The 24,152-nt window shown below is 38.1% G+C and overlaps 1 protein-coding gene across 2 annotated transcripts; it reads left to right on the forward strand.

Annotated features, from left to right (window-relative positions):
• Window positions 1-99: 99 nt before the first annotated feature.
• slc16a4 (solute carrier family 16 member 4) lies at window positions 100-23,603 on the forward strand. 2 transcript variants are annotated; one of them, XM_048209850.1, is made up of 11 exons: window positions 100-1,225; window positions 1,779-1,899; window positions 2,836-2,946; window positions 6,571-6,703; window positions 6,813-6,945; window positions 7,023-7,166; window positions 7,256-7,417; window positions 8,884-9,459; window positions 15,857-16,068; window positions 20,592-20,685; window positions 21,608-23,603. In XM_048209850.1, exons 3-11 carry the CDS (start codon window positions 2,924-2,926, stop codon window positions 21,811-21,813), a joined length of 1,683 nt encoding a protein of 560 aa, XP_048065807.1. In that variant the 5' UTR covers window positions 100-1,225; window positions 1,779-1,899; window positions 2,836-2,923; the 3' UTR covers window positions 21,814-23,603. The 2 variants fall into 2 exon arrangements, with proteins under 2 accessions (XP_048065807.1, XP_048065808.1); XM_048209851.1 differs by lacking the exon at window positions 1,779-1,899.
• The last annotated feature ends 549 nt before the right edge of the window (window positions 23,604-24,152 follow it).

Consider the following 24,152-nt stretch of genomic DNA (forward strand, 5'->3'; position numbering starts at 1 on the left):
TGCTTTAGTTGAAGTACCATAGTGTGTCAGAAGGGGGCAGTAGTTGTAACAAAGTTGTAAAATAATCAAATCAGAGCAAAAGCGTTTTCATTAAGTATTTTATAGAGAACAGTTTAAAGTTCATTATGAGAGACATGTAAACTATGAGAAAGCCTTTTAAAACGAGGCAACTTTAATTATTACTATTGTTTTTAGGAATAACAGAAATATATTATCCCTATACCTTTTTCTTTCTTTCTTTGTTTGGGTTGTACTGGTGTATTGTCTGTACATGATATGGAGAGTGCAGAGAATTCATCATTAGTCTTATTTTTGTCATGCTCTCCAGTCTGAAGATTGCTGAATTTCTTTTATCAGTCACTCTGGCCAGTCATGAAGCCTTCCAGACTAGAGTTTATTGGCCAAGTTTGCAGTTAATATGAAAACATTCAATATGTATACAAAGTACACAGCATGAATGCTAAGAAATCAAGCCAAGTAGTTTTTGTCCCATTCGGTATCTGTAATGTATTATTTGTAGCCTAATGTTTTGTAGATGTTCTGAATGTAACTTTTTTGAAGCACAAAAACAGCAACATTTACTTGGGACTAAAGGTTCATATCTAGATCTTTCAGGACAGTCTGTCATTTATTACTGTCTGTTTACTTGTGTTGTTCTAACAGCCTCAAAGATTAACCTGCTGCTTTCAACGTTTTAAGGGCCTGAGCATCTCACATAGTGCCTTTAGGCTTTTCCCACATAGTGATATTATCTGTATACCTATGCATTCATAATTTGCCCTTGAAGCAGTCACAGTGTAGTAACCTCTTTCAAATAGTCACAGTCCAGGAAAGCCTATGAAATTAGTTCCACTTCAATACTTGGCTACTAGGTTCCGGTCACATGGTCGTTTAATGCACTAGGGGCCGGTATTTGGCTCTGCACAGCCTGAGCGTATTGCGTCCGATCTGTGCCAGTCCGAGGGGTCAGATGTGACCCCCGAGAGACTCATAGACTAGGGGCAAACTTTCAGAAAGTAAAAGAAATCAAGCACAGGGAGTCCAGCCATGTTCAGGGATGACTTTGATAAGACATACCACCACATAGGAGGAGCTGTCACCGGGGAATCCACGGATGTTGCCCGCAGCACAGCTGCAGATGCGCGCATTAGGAAACGTCTACTCAAATCAAGTCTTAACAAGTGAAATCTGGAATAAACTAAATTTCCTCGTTTCGGGAAATATGGTAAGTCCTTATTTTCGTCGCCAACCATGAGTTTGAATTTATATAATGGTCCTTGACAATTCACAGAATAAATTGTTTGCCGATAAATTTGCTGACATGTCACAAGTCTATATAGCCTAACAAGTAGGCGAAGTTTAAGTCTCTCATTTTGATAGGCTATATTGTCAATTCGTTTTAAAGCGAATGGGATGTTTTTAATTTACTATTATTTTGATTAATTTCTGTGTTCGGTAAGTCATAAAATAAAATATGAGCATTTACTTGAATAAAAGGGTAATTTTATTTACTTTTCAAATTTGTTTACTTTTACAAATTAACAGTCGAATCGTTGTAATTTAGCAAATGTAATACGTTTTCACTCTTTTGTTAATTTTTTAATTCATTTCATAAAGTCTATTAGTCTATTTGGGATGAACTTTTTTAGTGTTTCCAAGTAGAGTGCTTCACAAGAGAAAAGTAAAACCCGACATGTTTTATCGGAACATGAAGCATTGATAATACAATCATACAATGTTTGATCACGGTTTTTTTTTTCATCGACTGTTATCGATAGGTGTAAAGTACTGCACTCCAGTAGCGCGCATTCACATGAACGCCGCTGGGCTCGCGCGAACCACACTCGAGCGCTATGCGGCTGCGGACAGCGCGCGACAGCATCAGCTCTGGCGTTTGGGGTAAGTGCATAAGTGCAACACCCTCGTGATTTTCTTTACTCCTTTGTGTCATGGTATAGGATTATGAACTAAGTTTTTAGACGTTTAACTAGCATATAACCGCACTGCTAGTTGCCGTCGATATTAGAGGATGATCTCGTTGTAGACAGTGTGGGATGTCCTGAACGGTGCGTTCCCAATGTGAATCTTTGAAGGGTACAAAGCCTTTAACAAACATTTGTTTAAAAAAAAGTTAGGAGTCACGCGGCCTGTTTTCATTTATGGCAATGGCAGTGCATCAATGAAGTGATGATGTATCATAATTAATAGATGCACTTTCTTCCAAAGTTAGAATATGCTCTGTTATTCTTACTCAAACCTACTACGTTGTTAGCTATAAGTTGTGTATGTGTATTGTAGAATCTAAATGTTTGATGTGATGACACTGGTAGGCAATGTGTGGAAATGTACTTCTGTGAATGTATGTGTTTAGAAAACATTACAGTAAATCAATGGAGAGGTCAAAGGATTTCCCTCCCCTGGCTCTAATGTCACAATGACAAGACTGCATATGCAGATTCATCAAATAAGTGAGATGTATAGATTTAATTCCAATTCTCACTTGAACTGAGATGATACAACTAATTAAAAAGGACCAAATCCAACACAAGAAAAAAGGGTCCACAGTCACAGGGGTGTAAAGTTTCACACAGGTATGCCAATACTACAGTGTTTTAAAATTCTGAGCCAAAAGCAGAACTCTTGACTTTTCACCTCAAAAGTCACTGCAGTTAAGGCTTGTGATAATGAATGTAAGATTAACTGCGTCAAGCGTCTGTCAGCATGCATGAAAATTGTGTTATTTTAACACACACCATTTGGAACACCCAATGATTAAAGGTTATTGTGAGGGGAAGATCCAAAACACAGTACGTTATAACAGAGTTTGTGTAACAGGTTCGTCAAATACGGGATCTGCAAGTTGAGCTTCATGCAGAAGATGACACAGAGTAAATAAGGCCCTTCATTTTCCTGTGCAACAACTATGCTGCCAAAAGAGCAACACTGGTGAGTCTGCAATTCCACTGTCCTTTTATTTATTCATTATTGTTCTGACAGAATTGCTTTAACATTATTGATTGATTTTGTGAATTTTATATTATTGTCATCATCCAAAACTCTACTTCCCATGTTAGTGACTCTAAAATTGAATGCATTGTTGCATATTTAGGTGTTTTGTTCAGTGTCTGCTCTGTGAACAAGTTGAGACAAAATCATATAGAATTAAATTGCATAATATTAAAGATATACATATAAAAGGAAAAGATAAAAGAAGATATATAATGTTGAAAGTCTTTTTTTGCTTATTACCCAAAATTATGAGATCAAAAACAGGGGGCGTATTCACAAAACATTTTTATCTTTTTCTACTCGCACAAGTTTGGAACTACTTGAGGATGACTAAATGATGACAGAATATTCATTTTTGGGTGAACTGTCCTTTTAAAACAAAGCGATCAGTTCTGTATGACTGACATACCGCATACTAGGACTTCTCTTATTGCTCACTCAATTGCTGCTTAGGGCAGTTACCAAAAATGCAATTAGCGCTGGATTTTTAAGAGGCTTTTGAGTGAAAGTGTCGAGGGTGAGGAACAGGGTGGATCGTAGTCTTCTGCAGTACCTCTCTAATACAACTTCCTGCATTTACCCTTGAATCGAAGCATTCACACTTGTGATCTTGCATACATGCATGCATCCAAGCGCGCACACATGTACAAACACACTCCGGGGTGGCCCGTGGTAAGCACATGGAAGAAAATGTTTTCACTTACAACACACTGGCCCAATTCATTGCTCTGTAATCCTCTAAGCAGTTTCTGCATGCTTTAGCGTGGCCACTTGTCTGTCTTCTCTTGAAGAAACAGCCAACTGCTTGAGCGTTATGTACAAGACAAACCACATATTTTCTTTTTGACATCGTCGTGTTTTCATCAGTTAAGCTATGACTTTCCAGAACTGTTTTTATCTGTTTTAACTGTTTAGTAAGTTAGATATAAGTTCATTCAACAAAGAACATTTTCTTGTCATTTACTTCAAAACTTGTAGGAAAACACAAAAGGAGTTAGCAGAATGTCCAAGCTGCTCTTTTCCATACAATGAAAGTGAATGGTGACCATGACTTCAGTTAATACAGCATTACATTTTAGTCTCATGTAAAGCTATCAAATTGTTTCAAAAGATTTAAAATATAATGCACAAGTCATATGGGCTACTTCTATGAGGTTTGAATGGAGTTTTTTTGTGCCTTTTGGAGCTTGGTCCCTATCCACTTTTACTGCAGTGATACTGTATGTCCAATAGCAGCTTAAATATTATCCTAAATGTCTCCTTTTTATGTTCCATGAATGAAAGAAAGAAAATCAGACAGGTTTGAAATAAAATAAGGGTCAGTAAATGAGTACATTTTTTGTGAACTTATAATATATAATTCTATACAGTTGTGTGTATGGTAAATATGCACACATACATTTTAAAATCAGCAAATTTCATTATGTTCCTGCTTCATCTGGAACCACCTGAGGTGCTGACTTTGATTGCTCTGTATTTATAGTTGAACAAACATTTATCTCTGAAATATTTCAAAGGATCCACCACCTCTGCACAGGAACTCTCCGTTCGGTTAACTTTATGCCAGGTGTTTGTTTGAATGAACCCGATATCCTTTGACTGTTCTTTTGCTCAGTCTCTCTGTGTCATTTTGAACACTGTACTAAATACACATTGTTTTCAGCTGTATCAGCTGTAAATAAAGAGGTCTCGGGCCTGGATCCAAAACACTTCACGTCATACTGACCACCAGATTAAACCAGTGGCATTCTCGTGTTTACTCAAAATGTAACCACTCTAAACTGAATAACCCATGGTACTACTGATGTCATCATAATCCACTACCTCCTGGAACAGAAAATATTTAACAGATATCCTTGGATCACACCACATTATGCTGTCGATACTGTATTTGGGTCCAGTGCAAAAGAGATAAAAGAGTGACAGGAGGTGAAATTATAAATTAACTCTAACACATGGGGAAATTGTTTTAGATTACCTTATAAATCTACAGCAAAAAAAAAAGTTGTCTTTGTTTTAATTGAACCTGTTGATGTAATAAGTGATAAATTACCTAATGTGTTCACAAAAGCCTTTTTATCTGTAAATGGTTGTATGTTTCAGAAAATGAACAGGGGCAATATTTAGCCTCGTTCAGACGGGTCAGTCCAAATCCGGTTTTTATGCATATCCGATTGGAATCCAATCATGTTTAGCAAGTGTGAACAAATCTGTTTTGAGCCACATTCAAATGTGGTTTGAAATCCTATTCAAATCACATTTCAGTTTGACCGCTCTAATCGGATTTTGCACAGTTTATGTAGCTTTTTCACGGCATGTAAAATGCGTAAAAAACGTAAACATGCCTGACATTGTTAAATGAAACATGCTTAAAGTCGCTGCAGATTGTGTTGTTGAAAAGTCCAGGTTGAGCTGAGAATTACAGTAGCCTTTAAATAGAGAAATGTTTTGAGACCAGCGGAGCTGATATGCCTCAGAAGACATAGTCCAGCGCGGAGGTTACATATTGTCATGTTGTAAATAAGACAACATTGCGAACCCCTCCACGTTGCTGTTGTTGTTGTTTTTGGCATATGCCTACCAACGCAACGTCACTGCCTTAGAAACCAATTCACATATGCGGAAAATTAAAAAGCACCACTGGACACACAAATCAGATCCGAACAGTTGCGATACACAGTGTGGACAGTCAATAATTTAAGCCTCGTTAAGATTGTCAGTCCAAATCCAATTTTTGTGCGTATCCGATTGGAATGCAATCATATTTAACAAGTGTGAACAGCAAAAAAAATCACATGAAATGCAATTTTTACAAATCGGTTTTGATACTACATTCATATAGTTTGAAATCGCATTTCTTGGAAATCTGTTTCAGTCTGACCTCTCTGATTGGATTTTGCATGGTTTATGTAGCTTTCTCATGCCACCTAAAATGCATAAAACGTAATCATGCTAGACATTGTTATAAGAAACATGCTAAAAGTCGCTGCAGAAACAAGGTTGTTGCAAAGTGCCGGTCGAGCAGAGAATTACAATAAAATGGAGACATGTTGAATATAATATACAATATAATGGAGACAACAACACAACCTTGTTTCTGCAGCAACTTTCAGCATGTTTCCTGTTAACAATGTCTGACGTTTACATTTTATGTGGGGAAAAAAGTGACATAAACGACACAAAATCTGATTAGAGGAGTCAGACTAAAACAGATTTCCAGAAATGCGAACAGAATTTGAATTCAAACCAAATATGAATGTAGCTCAAAACAGATTCGTAAAAATTGCATTTTATGTGATTTTTTTTTACCGTTCACGTTTGCTAAATGTGATCAGATTCCAATCGGATATGCACAAAAATTGAATTTGGACTGACAGTCTGAACGAGACTTTAGATCACATTCTAATCAGATACAAAAAATCATTGGATTTGGACTGACAGTGTGAACAGTCTCAGTACATGGTCTCATATTACTTGATTTTATGAAACTTTATCACTCACTGGTTCAAGTGGATGTATTAAGAGTATTAAATATATTAAGTTGATGTTGTGATGTTCTAGTGATGGCAAGGCTGCCAAAACCTTGTGCAATGAAGAAAAAGCCAAGGCCATGAAGAATGAAAAGAAGGAGGTTGTGTACGTGGATCCACCAGATGGCGGTTGGGGTTGGATGGTGGTTCTGCATTGTTTCCTGGTATGTCATGAATACCACTTTTATAGACTTTGATTTAGAGCTTCTTTGTTATAAAACTGAAGTTTTTTTGTACTGAGCTAAACAGTTGAATCTTCTGGTGTATTTTCAGGTGAACGTGTTGGTGATGGGTACATTGAAGAGCTTTGGGATCTTCTTTGTGGCACTGCAGGATGAGTTTGGAGGCTCGTCCGAGAGCATCAGCTGGATTGGATCCATAATGTCCAGCCTCAGGCTCTCCGGAGGTACGGTCACCATAGCAACCATCTTCGATCCAAAGAGTCAATATGACAGGTCATGAACTTTATTTGTGACCCGTTAGGTCCGTTGGCCTCGGTGGCCTGTGCCAAGCTGGGGAACAGGGTTACCTCCATAGTGGGGGCGCTTTTCGTCAGCGCTGGCTTTCTTTCCAGCATATTTGCCCCCAGCGTGATCTACCTTTACATTAGTATGGGGATAGTTGTTGGTGAGTATTTTGTTTCATTTTATAAATCAAAGTTAAATATTGGAGTGTTATCATGCAAAAAGTCATTTACAAAACTTTGATCTTTCCAGGTCTCGGGTTTGCTCTTCTCTATCAGGCCACATCTGTTGTAACAGTGACCTATTTCCGAAAGAGGCTGGCAACTGCATATTCTATTGGACGCTCTGGCATGGGTCTGACCTTTGCCCTAGCTCCTTTCACTCAGCTGCTATTGGATCAGTATGCTTGGCAAGGTAATTGGCTTTTGGCTACATTATTATGAAATTTGTAATGAAATATCAGTATACATATTTAACTGAAATTCATATTATTATTTCATTACTATTTCAACTATTTTTCTCTGATGGCAAAGTTAAATTTTCAGAACTCATTACTTCAGTTTTTAGTGTCAAGTGATCCTTAAGAAATAATTCTAATATGCTTATTTGAGGCTCAAGAAACATTTGTTCTTTCGAATTGAAAATACACCCAATGGAAACACGTCAATTTTGCAAAAACTCCCATATATTGCAAAAAAAAGTTTTTACGCTCGCATGAGGTGGATTTTCAGGCTATTTGAAAAAGGAATAATTCGCAAAACTGCAATGGAAACTGTTTTTTTGCATTTACAGGTCACTTGGCGTACATAAAAGTTGATCATTCTTTTAAGATGGCGTGGTATGTTTGAACTTAAGACGAGACAGAGTTCTTTATTAAACTTATAAAAGACAAAAGAATTGCGGGAATACTGGATTCTACACAACAAAGAAATCCTTGTCTGGCTATCACCAGACCAAGCTCAATTTAAAATTGAACATTGGTCTGGGGAGTTTGCTATGTATTTCCTACTGCACAAGAGGCGTGATCAACGAGCATTATTCACGCAATTGGATAGTCCTTCAACCAATCAGATCAACGATCCGGGTGACGTACTTTTGCAGAGCGATGCGAAAACTCCAGACAGGCTTAGTTTGTATTGGTTTGTAGCATTGATCAGCGGTTTGCAGAAGCAGCAATGGCATCGAGCGATTTTTGCAGGTTGTGCAAAAAAAACACGAAAGTGAGTGGTATTTACACCCACTCGAGCGATTTGTTTGCTAAACTAAAGAAGTCATTTGGCATCATTGAGAGGTTAAAAGGATTTGGATTGACGGTCGTGCGAGAGACGTCATCGTGTTATACCCGCCCAGAGCCATAGAAAGAGCTCTGTACCCGCCAATAGCAAGCAAGGTGGATAAGTCAGTCTGTGATTGGTTCCCGCAAAAGTGTAACAGATGCAGCAGAAATGAATGTACAGGTTTCCAGACTGAGTTGCCAGGCGAAATCAAATCGCCGGCAGATCAGGCTGGGTTTACCCAGTCTAAAGAAATGCCACAATTTATCAAGAACTTGAAGCAGATAGGAGGGAGAAACACCCAGAAACACCTCATATGTGGCCGCTCCCAAGTATAAGGGGCTTTCTTTGCCATTAATGGTTGGATAACAGGCCTACATCTCAGTGCAGTGGCTGTTATATACTTAAACCTACTAACATCTGTTGCCATGATTTTTAGAATGACTTATCGCGAGAGGGAAAAAAAAGTTTTATTCGCATAACATCGGTTAATGGAAACGCCTTCTTAACGCAATAGCTTTTTATTGACATTTAGAAAATATCGCTAAAGTTGTTCAATTCTGTAATGGAAACCTGGCTACTGACTGTTTTTGGTTCTGTCTTTAGGAGCTCTGTTGATTTTGGGAGGCCTGATGCTGAACCTTGTGGCTTCTGGGATGCTTTTGCGGCCCATTAACATTAGACCTCCAGCTTCACCCATGTCAAACTCCACCCTTCATGTGGCTGGATCTGAGAAAGATCCTCTTAAGAACAATATGAATGGCAGCACGCCTGTGTCCAATGGCACTTCCAAAATGGACAGCTCTTCCCCCAATCACAGGGACACACTTATAATAGAGAACCCGGCTCATGAGCAGAGCACTCTTCCACATCTGGATCTCAAAACATCCGTCCAGAATGGAGTGAATGGAACAGACAGCAGCCAAATTAAAACGTCCCCTGAGATGAATGGGGTTTCTCCTGTGGATGCATTACTTGAGAACAGCAAAACAGAAAAACTTACTGAAAACCCCCAGAAAATACTAGACTTCTCGCTGTTAAAGAACCCTTTCTTTTGCATCTACACCTGGTCACTAGTCTTCAGTCAGCTGGCTTATTTTATCCCTTACTTCCATTTGTCTGCAAGGGCCCGGAACCTGGGCATCGACCCCATGGATGCTTCCTTCATCATCTCTGTGGCTGGTGAGTCGTATTACCTTTGACCAACCTATGTAACACTAGAGTTTTGTTTTTCCATTGTCATCTATTTTAAGTATAAAGTGCTTTTTACACAATTAATTTTGCATTAGCAGGGGAAAATATAGATGAAGGGTTGGTGACAAAGGTTACATGATCTACATTCTAATTACAAAGTTACCTATTGCATAAAAAAGTCCTCTAGTCAGCATGTTTGTTATTGCTGTTCTCTGGCTGCAACAGTTCAATTGTACACTAATAATGTGTAACAGTAGAAGAAATCAATAGGACACAGGCACTGCTGAGCTATGCTGAGGAAAATGAAAAGACAAAAAACCATGTCAGTGCTAGTGGACAGCGTGTCATTAGCGGTGCCAGAGAACTGATTTTTTTCTGGCTTCATCAGTGCCATATTCCTGGAAAGCCATAAAGCCGTACCTGAGAGATGCACTACGGCCATTGTTCTTTACAGCAAGATGTGCTGTAATATGGGCTTTAAAGGGTTGATGCAAACGCAGCCAACTTCACATTAATTATTTGTGAGCAGTTTAAAATCTGCAGTGTTATGCAATGAGTGCTCTTACATAAATAATGAACTTTGGCCCAGTGGCTAAAACTAGAGGGCTTGTAAGTGCCCTATCAAAAATGCCATAGTGAATAAAAGAGTTGACTCAAACATGCTTTTTTTTTATTATGTACATTTCTTCACCAAAAGATAATAGTATCGACATCCCTCCACCCCCGGACTCAATACACCCCATCACACCCCCCCACCCCCAACAAGCTGTCTGGGTATGTAGTAAATGTGCAACACCTTATTAATTATCTGTTTAATGCAATACACACCCTGATGAAGGCTCTCTGTTCTTTTGTCGGTTTTAATGTGTCGGGCCCTATTTTAATTTTTAATATTATTATACCCCATGCAGTTTCCTTATTACGATTGGGAATGCACTGATATTGAATTTCTGACCGATATGATAAACTGTTGGGTGTTTTCATGTTATAGCCAATAACTGATAAATGGCCAGTAATAAAATTATTAACTATTTTGTTAAAATAAATTGCTATTGAGTATTCCTACTTTATACAGTAAGCCAAAAAGTCACTTTTTAGAGTCACACCTAAAAGTGTATGAATGTCTCTGAATAATTTAACAAAATATCAAACCAGATAGCATTTATTTTAAATACAGCACAAGCACACATTTCAAGCAAAGCATTTAAATTCATGAATCACTGAAAAAATGGCTTAAAGGGAAAGGTTTAGCATCATTTATTCACAGATTCCATTTGTTTTTATATTTTTAATTGTCCAATTACTCTTTGAAGCCACTGTATTTCATTTATTTTTCAGTCATGTTTTTCTGTCAAGTTTACCTGATTTAAGCTGTCAAAAAAATCTAAAAAATTGCTAGTAAGTTTCATAAATAATTACAAAGAAACAGCAAGTAACATATTGAAATAAGCATGAAATTTTGAAGTAGAAACACTGAAATAGCATTTTCTTTTAAAGCAGAACTAAGTAACTTTTTTACCTTCATAAATAGTTTTCTAAGTCCTTACGATGGTTAATTGACTTGTAGTGGTGTGTTTGAGGCGAGCACTAACCCCCTCAGGCACGTCTACGCCAGAAAACAGCACTTGCAAGTTGAGCTGCACCGACCCGAAACAACCTCGCCTCATGTTCACGTTCACGCGAGAGTGACAAAATGCTTTACGGTAATTCAAAAACAATGTATATATTATGACTTGACAATTTCGAAAATTACCCACCTCCATTGAGATTTCTTGTCCTGTATTTGCAAAACTACTGCGCTGGTGAGCGTTGTAGTCGTTGTAGTCCAGAGCTGCGCTTGGAGTATTTACGACAGTGTGATTCACTGAAGGAACCTGTAGGGGGAGCTTCGCAAATCTTACTGAATTCCGCTTTAAAATGTACTCCAATAATTTACCATTTTCCTGGCTGTTTCAAGTCTTGTTTTACTTACAACTCATAATCATCACAAAAAAAATCATTTTGTACAGAGTACTCTACTGTCTAGTGAATGAACTTTATTTTTGTAATCCAGCATTAAAGTCTGAAAGCCCACCCCCTCCACTACGTAAGAAAAGCTGCGATAGTTGAGAGTATGTAGATTTCACACTTAGTTTTTTTCAGTTAATTAAGGCCCCGTTTACACTAGTGCGTTTTCGTTTTAAAATGCATACGTTTTGCTACGGTTATGCCTGTCATTTACACTACACCAGCATTTTCAAACCTCGTAAATGGAGACCCCGTTTTAGTTTGAAAAACTAAAAAAACATTTTTTAGCCACCCTACATGCACAAGAGGCAACTGTTTACACTTGCACACGCATGCCCAGTGAACGGTCATGTGACATGCGTTTTCGGCCATGTAGTGTAGATGGAGATCGTTTCTGAAATGCTGTCAAAAAGCCAGTGTAGACCAGGATTGTTTTCATTTTAAAACAAAAATGCACTAGTGTAAACGGGGCCTAAGTGCTGGGTATTTAAAGTGCACTTTTTCTTTTTGGAATTTTCAGTGTGAATATACTACTCACATATTCCTAACGTCTCCTTTCCCCCACCCCCACTTTGCAGTTTTCACATCATACAGGGTGAGCAAGGAACTAAAGCTCACCTCCTCGTGGCAGGTCACACACAGTCGGCGAGCTGAGGGAAGTCGCTAAGCAACAGCCCAAGTAGCTGACGCGAGGCTTGGTAGTTCTGTGCCCAGTTCTGAAGTGCCTGACATTGTGTGGCTTGCCACTGAGGCAGCAATGCGGACAAAAGAGAGCGGGGAGACGAGCCAAACACGTTTTGTGTTTTAATGAGCTAGTAGCGATCGGACATGCATTTGGGCTCTCTGTACCTCAGTGAGGGCCTATTGTCCGTCTTTGATGTAGTGGGGACATTGCATTCGTCCAGTCCTTTTGTCTTCACTGAGTGAAGTACACAAAGACACAAACACCTGTCACATGCCCGATTACCCTGGTGAAAGTCCCCCTATACACTACAGAGTTTTGTGGACTAGGCACCTCCATTTAAAGGCAGTTTGCTACTTTCTGTCACTGAGATTTTGTATAGAAGTTTCATTGTGCAAAGCTTGACAGGAACAGCTGTGAAACTCAATGGCCCAGCTGGGATTTAAACACACAAACAACGCACAAAATGTCTTCGGGTCCAAGCGGGGCACACCAGGATGTCACCTTTCGTGGCGCACCGAGGACACGCAAACATTGAGCAGCTGTTTTGTTTTATGTCTGGCCAGCAATAAATGACCCCATATGTGCATGAACTGCAGCATTAGCTCAATCCATCAGTTCTACATGAGTTGGTCAGTATGGTTGATCATGCCAACACTTCTCGGCTTTTGTGTAAACATACATTACCTGATCTAATACATTATATGATCTAATGTTTGGGGCATATGTGCATTTTTTATGCATCCAATAAACCGTGGCAGCATACATGTCAGCAGTGAGTGTCACACTTTGGATCTGTTCCGTATGAATCTGCAAAAGTGCTGCCTCAGGTCTTTTCCTAGACTGTTCAATAAAGCTCTGCAGCACATGGACACACAATCACAACTGCGGCACAGACAACAGCAAATACAACAAGCACTCAATTCTTTGTACAGCATGCCACAAAATAACTAAGCTGTTATCATTACTTCTGTTCTTCTTGTGTCAGTCTTTGAACTGAAAAACAGATTGTGCCAGCAAAATTGCAAAAGCAATTAACTGGCAGTATGCTAAGCACTGTTTTTATAAATAAATATATATACAGTATATATATACAGTGCCCTCCTCTAATATTGGCACCCTTGGAAAATATGAGCAAAGGCAGCTGTGGAAATAAATCTGCATTGTTTATTCTTTTTATCTTTCATTAAAGAAACCCCACAAAATTCTAACCTGCTCATTATGAGAAATGTTTTTCTCTAGTTTACGTTGGCAACAATTATTGGCACCCAATTATTGCAACGTCCTTTTGCCAAGATAACAGCTGAGTCATCTTCTATAATTCCTGATGAGTTTGGAGAACACCTGACAAGAGATCAGAGACCATTCCTTCATACAGAATCTCTCCAGATCCTTCAGATTCCCAGTTCCATGTTGGTGCTTCTTCTCTTCAATTCACTCCACTCATTTTCTTTAGGGTTCAGGTCAGGGACTGGGATGACCATGGCAGAAGCTTCATTTTGTGCGCAGTGACACATTTTTGTGTTGGTTTTGATGTTTGTTTTGGATCATTGTCCTGATGGATGATCCAACCACGGCCCATTATTGGATTTCTAGCAGAAGCAGTCAGGTTTTGATTTTTTATCTGTTGGTATTTGATAGAATCCATGATACCATGTATCTGAATAAGATGTCCAGGACCTCCAGCAGAAATATAGGCCCACAACATTAAAGATCCAGCAGTATATTTAACCGTGGGCATGGGGCACTTTTTATCCAGGTGTGCACCAAACCCATCTGGTGGGTTTGCTGCCAAAAAGCTCTTTTTTTTTAGTTTCATCTTACCATAGAAGCCGGTCCCATTTGAAGTTCCAGTCGTGTCTGACATCTAAATATGCTGGAGATTGTTTCTGGATGAGAGCAGAGGATTTTTATTTTTTTTGAAACCCTCCCAAACACCTTGTGGGGATGTAGGTGCTGTTTGATCTTTTTTTTTTTTTAGGCTTTCTGAGACTCAAGACTCAACTAATCTCTGCAATTCTCCAGCTGTGATCCTTGGAGAGTCTTTGTCCACTCAAACTTTCCTCCTCACTGCGCATTAGGACGATTTAGACACACGTCCTCTTCCAGGCAGATTTGTAACATCTTTAGTTGATTGGAACTTCTTAATTATTGCCCTGATAGTGGAAATGGGAATTTTCAATGTGTTATCTTTTTTCTTACAGACACTTTCTATTTTGTGAAGCTCAACAATCTTTTGCTGCACATCAGAACTATATTCTTTGGTTTTACTCATTGTGATGAATGATTACGGAAATTTGGCCTTTGTGTTTCCTACTTTTATACTGTTTATACTTTTGTGGGACAGGAAGTCATGGCTGGACAATATCATGTTCATGATCACCCTAGTGTGCTAAAAAATGTAAAAATTCTAAGGTTGCCAATAATTGTGGCCAACCTGTATTGGAGAAAAACATTTATCTCATAATGTGATTTCCCCCCACTTTCAATTGTTGTACTTAAATGAATCAATTTTATGAATTTTTTGAATGAAAGATCAAAAGGATAAACAATACAGATTTATTTACACAGCCGCCTTTTCTCATATTTACTAAGGGTGCCAATATATTAATATTAAATATTAATACAAACTGTTTTCTATTTTATTACTTCATACTCCATTACTCCAGTCTTCATTCTAATATGATGATTTGATGCTCAAGAAACATTTCTTATTATTATTATCAATGTTGAACACAGTTTTGCTGCTTAATATTTTGGTAGAAACCGTGATACATTTTTTCAGGATTCTTTAGTGAATAGAAAGTTCAAAAGAACAACATTTATTTATAATAGAAATATTTTGTAATGTTATAAAAGTCTTGACTGTCATTATTGACCAATGTGATGCATCCTTGCTAAATAGAAATATTGATTTCTTTAATTTTTTCAAATGAAAATTATTGAATTAATGACTTGAACTATATACACAATTCATTTAGATCACTTTCATTATACTTTTATGTTGCTTTTTTGTCATTTTGGACCTTGACAGAAAAAAGTCCTCATTAACATACAGAAAAGAGGTCAAACAGGTTTGGTTCAACATAAGGTTGAGGTAATAGTTACTTACAATTTCTGAAACTATGGCTCCATTTCCTTAAAACTCCACACACAAAACCACAAAACATACACCCAAGATGCAAAACATCACGCATCTCTTGCAAAAACAAGTATATGTTTCAAAACTATGTTAACTACGTTAAATGGTGTTTTTGCATTGTAACTATACACACAAACCATCAAATGATTAGCCATATACACGTCAAACACACAGATGTGAAAAATGTAAAAAAGTACTATATTGTGTCTTTTGCTTGTTCGGTGTACAGTGGAGTGTACAGGAGTTTGTCATTGCACTCACCTGTACATGTATGTGCACATACAAGCTGCAGTGATTGGCATTTTATTTTTAAAACATCCCGCAGCTATTGCATGCCTGATGGTTGAAAAAATCCAAATGAATTTAAAAAAAGAAAACCTTTTCATTACTGCATAACTTCAAAACTTACTCATAAAGGTGTGGCCAATTGTGCTCAAAGCTGCTAGTGGCTTAATATAATACTTCAATACTGTATAAGCATGAAACCTTTGAAGAATCCAACACTAAGTGGTCCATTTTCAGTCCATCAGTTCAGTGTCTTTTCTGTCTCACAGGTATAACAGAGACAGTGGCCCAACTTGCATCTGGTTGGGTGACAGACAGGAATCTGGTTCACAAATATCACTACCATAAGGCCTACCTGATCCTGTGTGGTGTGGTCAATCTTCTCTCCCCTCTGGCCACCTCGTACATCTTGCTTATGGTCTACGCTGTCTTCTTTGCCATCTTTTGTGGAGGATACATGGCCCTACTACTTCCTGTGCTGGTGAGTACTGGCAGGCCTGGGCATGTGGTATTGTCACAACAAAGAAAGTCTTGCAAAGATCTTGTATAAACTGAGTAGTTATGATATGGATATTACAGTTTTTTACAATTGCTTGGAGCCATTTCTCAATACTTAGGTCACTTTTTTAAAACACTTCACACAGTGAACACAACATCAGTCTATGTGGGTTGAACTATGGATCATTTGTCAATACTTTGGAACAAAATGCATTCAATGACAACATTTTTCAAATTTCATGAATTCTTTTCTCACTCCGACACAAACACCACCAAAACTCTTATGTACATACAGGCCAATTTGCACATTTAAATACTTAAACTTAAGTTCAAAACTTAACAAAACACAAAAATGATATCATAACACAGCAATTTTCTACAGTAATACCATATTAAAATAAATTCTGAATCTAAAAAATAAAATACTATCAAAACAATTAGATGTAGCTGAACAACTACATAGGTGATTTCATTACCATCTATACAAAATGGGACAACTTAGGAATAATTTTATACTGGAATGTACTGGCATTTTGTATAGATAGTAATGAAATCGAATGCAATAATATCAAAGTGTAAACGATTATATTTATTAAAAGTATTAAATGGATGCTTCCTTATTGGGAGATTAAAAACCCTCCCTACACCTTCCCCTAACCCTGCCCAATAAACACTTTTAATATTATTAACACTCGCTTCAGTATATTTCCACTTATAAAACATTATTTTCATTTTTATTGAAAATAAATGCGAGCTCGGCAAAAGGCGGATTCGAACTCGATTCGATCGTATTAAAAGCTAGGTCTGTGTTAGATCAAAATCTCAATAATAGGTAGAATATTTGGAATCCCAGTCATCCGTTAAGAAACAGGCGCCTCAATCCCTGTGATGTGTGGCAGCAGCAGCGCGAGGCCTCGGGAGAATGACCAAGCAGACACAGATCAAGTGTGGTACAAAGCATTCTCAGATTTATTCAGGAAGAAGGGTCATATTTATAGACATAGGTCAAACAACAATCTCCAGGATGGCTTGAGCATCCAATCATACGACTTAAGAATCAAATCGAATAATTGACACTCGGAAAAAAACCTGTAAATCAACACTGAACTGACTCGAGCTGAATAACAACTATTGTCTTTACTGCACAATTTGAATTTGTCTCATATTTGAGAACGTTTTGCATCATTTTTATTTTCCTGTTTATTACTGTGACAATATGTATTTCAAAACAAAATGTTTTTTTTTAAAGCACTATATAAATACGGGCGACTTGACTTGACATGACTTGACATGGACGGGCTGGCAGGGTTTGAGGACATCCTAATGCTGATTGCTGCTTCCTTCACTTTTATTATATGTGCTCACGAAAAGGTCTCCGTACATTTCTAAGTATTGAGACATTGAGTTCTTGTGCTGTATACTGTGCAGGGCAGTGTAACGTGAGAGGGATAGATTGACAGGCAGCACTGCAGTACACCCGTTCCTCTGGAAGGAATCTTAGGTTTTACCTTTCAAATATTTTTACAACCTATGGAAAACTCTCAGTGAACCAGATAGGCCGAGTTAGTGTTTAAAAAGACCCTGGAGGGAAAGCAGTCTGTTGCGAACATGCATAGACATTAAATGAGTATTGCTTGTTGAATTTTAAAAAGTAGTTATGTTGAATATTGCTTTAAAATAACAGAAAAAGCAAATAGTGATTTTTTTTTGTGATCTCCCTGACCCTCAAGAAAGCAGAAACCAAATATGAAAATACCATTTGTGTCAACACATGCCTGACTGTGATATGAAAATCAGCTGTTCTGTTATGATAGAATTACTGAATTTCAGTGATGTGACGTGACATGTAGCCAAGTATGGTGTCCCATACCCAGAATTTGTGCTCTGCATTCACCCAAGTGCACACACACACACCGTGAACACACACCCTGAATAGTGGGCAACCATTTTTGCTGCGGTGCCGGGGAGCGATTGAGGGTTTGGTACCTTTCTCATTTCCTGCCGGTACTGAGACTCAACCCCACGACCTTCGGGTTACAAGTTTGACTCTCTAACCATTAGGCCACAGCTGCCCCATTAATGAGCAAATGTTAAAGAATTTCCTCCATTACAGCAATGTTTCATACTGTATAGTGCTGCAAATGTCCTTAAATATATATACACTTCCATTCAAAAGTTTGGAGTCAGTATAAGATTTTTATTCAGCAAAGATGTATTACACTGGTGACATTAAAGAAGTCACTGTTCGATACCTACCTTGGTTTTGGGATCACGGTTCAAAATACATTCAAAACAATTCAATATTACACTTCTTCAAGAAATCACAGAAAGATGAGCGAGAAGGAGAAAAAGAGCCTGCTTCACCTTTCCATGAGGAGGCAGCAAGTGAAGCGGCACCTGAGGCTTCCCAGACAGCAACATAGTGTGGCCCAGATCCGGCCCACATCTGGTACATGTGGATTACACACGGACCAGATGTGGGCTGGATCTGGCCCGACACTATGTTGCTGTCAGGGTTCCCATTTCCAGGACACGCATATTTCATCACTGGACTATAGTAGTTAGACTTCCACGAGTCACGACACAAATCGTCACAATGCCAAATTATTTTGTCTCATAGTGGAAACAACGTAAAAACAATGTAAAGGGTTGGGTTTTTTTTTTTTTTTACACCAATGTTTTGTTTTGTAATATAAACCCGATTCCAAAAAAGTTGGGACACTGTACAAATTGTAAATAAAAAAAGAATGCAATAATTTACAAATCTCATAAACTTATATTTTATTCACAATAGAATATAGATAACATATCAAATGTTGAAAGTGAGACATTTTGAAATGTCATGCCAAATATTGGCTCATTTTGGATTTCATGAGAGCTACACATTCCAAAAAAGTTGGGACAGGTAGCAATAAGAGGCCGGAAAAGTTAAATGTACATATAAGGAACCAATTTGCAACTTATTAGGTCAATTGGCAACATGATTGGGTATAAAAAGAGCCTCTCAGAGTGGCAGTGTCTCTCAGAAGTCAAGATGGGCAGAGGCTCACCAATTCCCCCAATGCTGCGGCGAAAAATAGTGGAGCAATATCAGAAAGGAGTTTCTCAGAGAAAAATTGCAAAGAGTTTGAAGTTATCATCATCTACAGTGCATAATATCATCCAAAGATTCAGAGAATCTGGAACAATCTCTGTGCGTAAGGGTCAAGGCCGGAAAACCATACTGGATGCCCGTGATCTTCGGGCGCTTAGACGGCACTGCATCACATACAGGAATGCTACTGTAATGGAAATCACAACATGGGCTCAGGAATACTTCCAGAAAACATTGTCGGTGAACACAATCCACCGTGCCATTCACCGTTGCCGGCTAAAACTAGGTCAGAAACGAAGCCATATCTAAACATCCAGAAGCGCAGGCGTTTTCTTTGGGCCAAGGCTCATTTAAAATGGACTGTGGCAAAGTGGAAAACTGTTCTGTGGTCAGACAAATCAAAATTTGAAGTTCTTTTTGGAAAACTGGGACGCCATGTCATCCAGACTAAAGAGGACAAGGACAACCCAAGTTTTTATCAGCGCTCAGTTCAGAAGCCTGCATCTCTGATGGTATGGGGTTGCATGAGTACGTGTGGCATGGGCAGCTTACACATCTGGAAAGGCACCATCAATGCTGAAAGGTATATCCAAGTTCTAGAACAACATATGCTCACATCCAGACGTCGTCTCTTTCAGGGAAGACCTTGCATTTTCCAACATGACAATGCCAGACCACATACTGCATCAATTACAACATCATGGCTGCGTAGAAGAAGGATCCGGGTACTGAATGACCAAGACTGCAGTCCAGATCTTTCACCCATAGAAAACATTTGGCGGCTCATAAAGAGGAAGATGCGACAAAGAAGACCTAAGACAGTTGAGCAACTAGAAGCCTGTATTAGACAAGAATGGGACAACATTCCTATTCCTAAACTTGAGCAACTTTTCTCCTCAGTCCCCCGACGTTTGCAGACTGTTATAAAAAGAAGAGGGGATGCCACACAGTGGTAAACATGGCCTTGTCCCAACTTTTTTGAGATGTGTTGATGCCATGAAATTTAAAATCAACTTTTTTTTTTCCCTTAAAATGATACATTTTCTCAGTTTAAACATTTGATATGTCATCTATGTTGTATTCTGAAAAAATATTGAAATTTGAAACTTCCACATCATTGCATTCTGTTTTTATTCACAATTTGTACAGTGTCCCGACTTTTTTGGAATCGGGTTTGTAAAAACAAAGCATTGTGCATTTGTAAATTAAAGAAAACACAAGATTCCGTCCCGGTTTCCTTTCCGTGAAGTTATTGGAGTGTCACAAAAATTAATCAAAACTCAGTGTATAAGCTACTAGCAAGCTCTTGCATGCCATCTGAACTCTCGTTTTAGGTTGGTTCGTAGATCGTCATAATCTGTCATACATCATCGGTTATACATATCATTCATTTTCCTTTCTGTGTTTTGCAGGTGGACTTGGTGGGTTCTGAAAAGCTGAACAACTCGATGGGGTTCTCAATGTTCTTTGTAGGGCTTGGCTGTCTCACAGGTCCTCCTCTGGCAGGTATGTGGAGTTTGGATGAGCTCCAAGACTAGATCATAGAAGCTATGAACATCAGTAGATAGAAGTAGCCTTGATGCCTCACAAAAATAACCAAAGTCTTGGCCAGTCATGATAATGTGTAAGAGAAGCCTGCTTCTGTGTGTGTGGCTTGAGGGACACTGGGGTCATATAGTTTCATATTTCAATTTAAGTGGGTTACAGATGGGAGACATGTTAACCCATCTAAAATTAGGATAACCTGTCTGGTTAGATTTAAAGCATTTTGAACTAGACAAGTACCTATTTTTTTCCTAATATGCAGTATCTGGCACCTTTTCATCATAATTTATTGCTGTACAAAAACCTTTAGGCTACTTTCAGGATTATAGAACAGATATTTATTTGTCTTATTTGCTGCTATTTATTAGCAATACATAGTATTATATAATATAGTAATAAATACCAATACAGAATGTAGAGCAGCTGCAAAGTGAGGTACAATTCTTGGAAATACAAGTCTTGCAGAGGGGCCTCTTTAGGAAGGCGAGTATAGACCTTGCCCTGAACTCTGTAACACAGTTATGCTAACATGAACCATCTTGTCAGGGCCCCCTTCCACAATCCCCCCGCCTACCAAAAATAATGAGCAGCCAGGGAAGCAAAACTGATTTTTCTACCCTACCCAAGGCCTTTCCGGACTTGACCCGCTGCTGCTTGCGTAGTGAAAACAACCCGTCGTTTTAAAAGCGGATCCAGTCAGAAAACAGGTGTGGGAGATTCTGGGGTGGAAAGTGAAGAAAGTTTTCTCCATCTGTCCATCGTTAGTTTACTGACTGTTCTCAAATTAAAGTAAAACAGTCTTTTTTCCTTTTTTCTTCATTGACCTCTATTTAAGGAAAACATTCCTTTGCTAACAGTTTAATATATGCGTTTTGTCCCGAAGGCTTCCTGTACGACTACACTCAGACCTACGACTGCTCCTTCTACCTGGCAGGTGTTTGTTACCTGTTATCATCGGTTTCTCTGTTCCTCGAGCCTCTGGCGAGACGCTGGCAAGCCCGAAAGAAACGGCTGGAGACACTAAACGAAGAATTGATGTGGAGTAACGGCTGTTTCTGCCCGGTGCCTCAGAGGAATGGTGTTGTATAATAAAGGAATAAACTCAAAGCCATTTTACTTTCCACCATGTCATGTGGTTCGCCCCTTTGAGGGCTGATCGGAAGAGGACCTGACCTGAACATTTGGTAGGACCACAATGTGGCAAGCAAATGAATGTTCATTTGAATAAAGAGACCAATAAATTAATGCTTAAGGACACTACAATGCAAACTATATTGTTAGTGCGTGAATACGAATGGATTTTGTTGAATTGGTTTGATATTTAAACAAATAGTAAGTTCCCCTCACCATCAATCTTTAATGACAATCAGATCAGTACAAGAACAAAATGAGGAGACTTCATCACCATAAGCATTTAATTTCCAGCACATCATCAATCTGGATCTTCCTTCATTAGAAAGTTACTCAAACGCTTCCACTGACATGATTGAAAATTTGTGTGTATCACATGACAAATTTTTACTCACTTAGGCAAATATACTAGAACTGAAATAAGAATATTTTGTCAGATTGTGATGGGTCTATGCAATAAGCCTAAGACGGCTGCTTCCTCTGTGAGCCCTCATTTTGAGTCTTTAATGCCTATTCATGTCTGTTGATGTGTTTTTGCCATGTATCAGTTGCTAATAAGCTGTGTAAAGGACTACATAAGGGCACAATGACGGAAAAAAAACAGATTTTGTTTTGCCGTCGGTGCCCCAACTGGAAGACATTTTGGGGCAGAATATTCCAGACATGAACTTTTTTTTTTCTCACTGGTGCCAAATCAGTCACACTGTCATTCACTACTGACAACAACCAAGAGTTTTTCTGGAACAAACTGCTGCATGAATACAAGTGAATATTCTTCTGATGCTAATGAGCCAAGTGTTGCAAGAATTAGGTCAATTGGCTTGTGGGTTCATGTGTACCTGTACAAGAGGCCCAGATGGTGAGCATTTATGTGGAGAGTTTCTCTAAAATGCAAATCCTTTATACTTGCTGTCATTTTTATTTTTTAGGCTTTTGTTTTGCTGAGTAATCTACAGTGCACTATGTTTATCACCACTATTTGCCTTTATACACAATGACTGTGCAAAATATCCTGTGATGAGAGCCAAAGATGCAATAGAAATATAATTTATCAATTTATGCATTTGAACATGTCGTTTGTATAAAGAAATACAATCTAGTTACTGCTCACACATTACAGTTCTCCCAAGTAGTTCTGCGTGAGCTGTTGCCCTCTAGAGGCACTAACGATGTACTGCTACTGGAATGTTATATCAATTAACAGGCAATCCATGTTCTGGAATGTCTAGTTCTTTCCTTTCATCAGCCAAGTAATGACAAACTATTAGGAAAGTATTTCCTAACAAGATTGAGCAAGACACACACAACTTATACAATTTAACAAATAAGCACATCACAAAGATAAGAACAGTACGCTATACTCTGGCCACTGAAATGATTTTGTTAGTTTTTTTTTCTTGCAGAAAGCATTTCTTTATCACTCTTAATTGTTTAATGAAAGCTGGGTTCTTTGAAGAAATTAGAAATGTTTTGGTAATGTATAAATTGTTTGAAAACTCAAAAACTCGACAGTTGAGGGGACACAATAGCACTATTATCACGTCAATGACAGACCAGCTATTCTGTACTGTAAGTGATTTTGTAATTGTATGGAAATGTGATAGCATTATGCTGGTATTGGGGTTATTAGCTGAACGTTTTTTTTTTTTACTGTTTCTGGAGGTTTTGAATAATTATTTTGTTGACAATGCTCACAACTGTTAAGATTTACATGACTGCAATTAAAGCCAGCAGTAAATTTGACAAAGCCACTGGGTTTTCTGTAAATCATTTGTTGATACCTGAGAGATGATGTTCTTGTTCTCCATGAAGAAAATAGATACTATAATGTTTTAATCTTTGAAAATGCAACTGTCTGAAGTACATTAATTATCTTATTTATTAGCTTTTTGTCATGTGTAACATCAAAATACTGCACAAAATGGTGTAAAAATATCTTTATTGAGAACACTGAATGTAGTACATACAACAATGGTGAGCAGCATTTACATTTTTAATGCATCATCTAATATGAAAATGTCAAATATTGTATTACAAGAAAGCATTAGCACACATTAGTATCAGTATGAACCTACTCAATTCTTAAGTATGAGAAAAAAAATTACTTGCAAAAAAAAGCTTCAATTAACTAGTACTTACAGAAATGTGAGCCGTGATGAGACACTATTTTCGTGTTTAAGCGCTGATGGATGATTACCCACAATGCAACACTGATGTTCTGTAGACACCAAAAACATGTGTAGGAACAACTCATTAATTACATGCATAAAAGAAAACATGAATAATTCATCAAAGGC

Source organism: Megalobrama amblycephala, linkage group LG12, assembly GCF_018812025.1.
Source record: "Megalobrama amblycephala isolate DHTTF-2021 linkage group LG12, ASM1881202v1, whole genome shotgun sequence".
NCBI classification, from domain to species: Eukaryota; Metazoa; Chordata; class Actinopteri; order Cypriniformes; family Xenocyprididae; genus Megalobrama; species Megalobrama amblycephala.

Bases quoted from the DNA above. Each gene is read 5' to 3' on its own strand.
- slc16a4 (XM_048209850.1), top strand. From the start codon at position 2,924: ATGCTGCCAAAAGAGCAACACTG. The intron at 2,947-6,570 runs GTGAGTCTGCAA...GTGATGTTCTAG, and splicing joins CTGCCAAAAGAGCAACACTG to TGATGGCAAGGCTGCCAAAA. The intron at 7,418-8,883 runs GTAATTGGCTTT...TTCTGTCTTTAG, and splicing joins GGATCAGTATGCTTGGCAAG to GAGCTCTGTTGATTTTGGGA.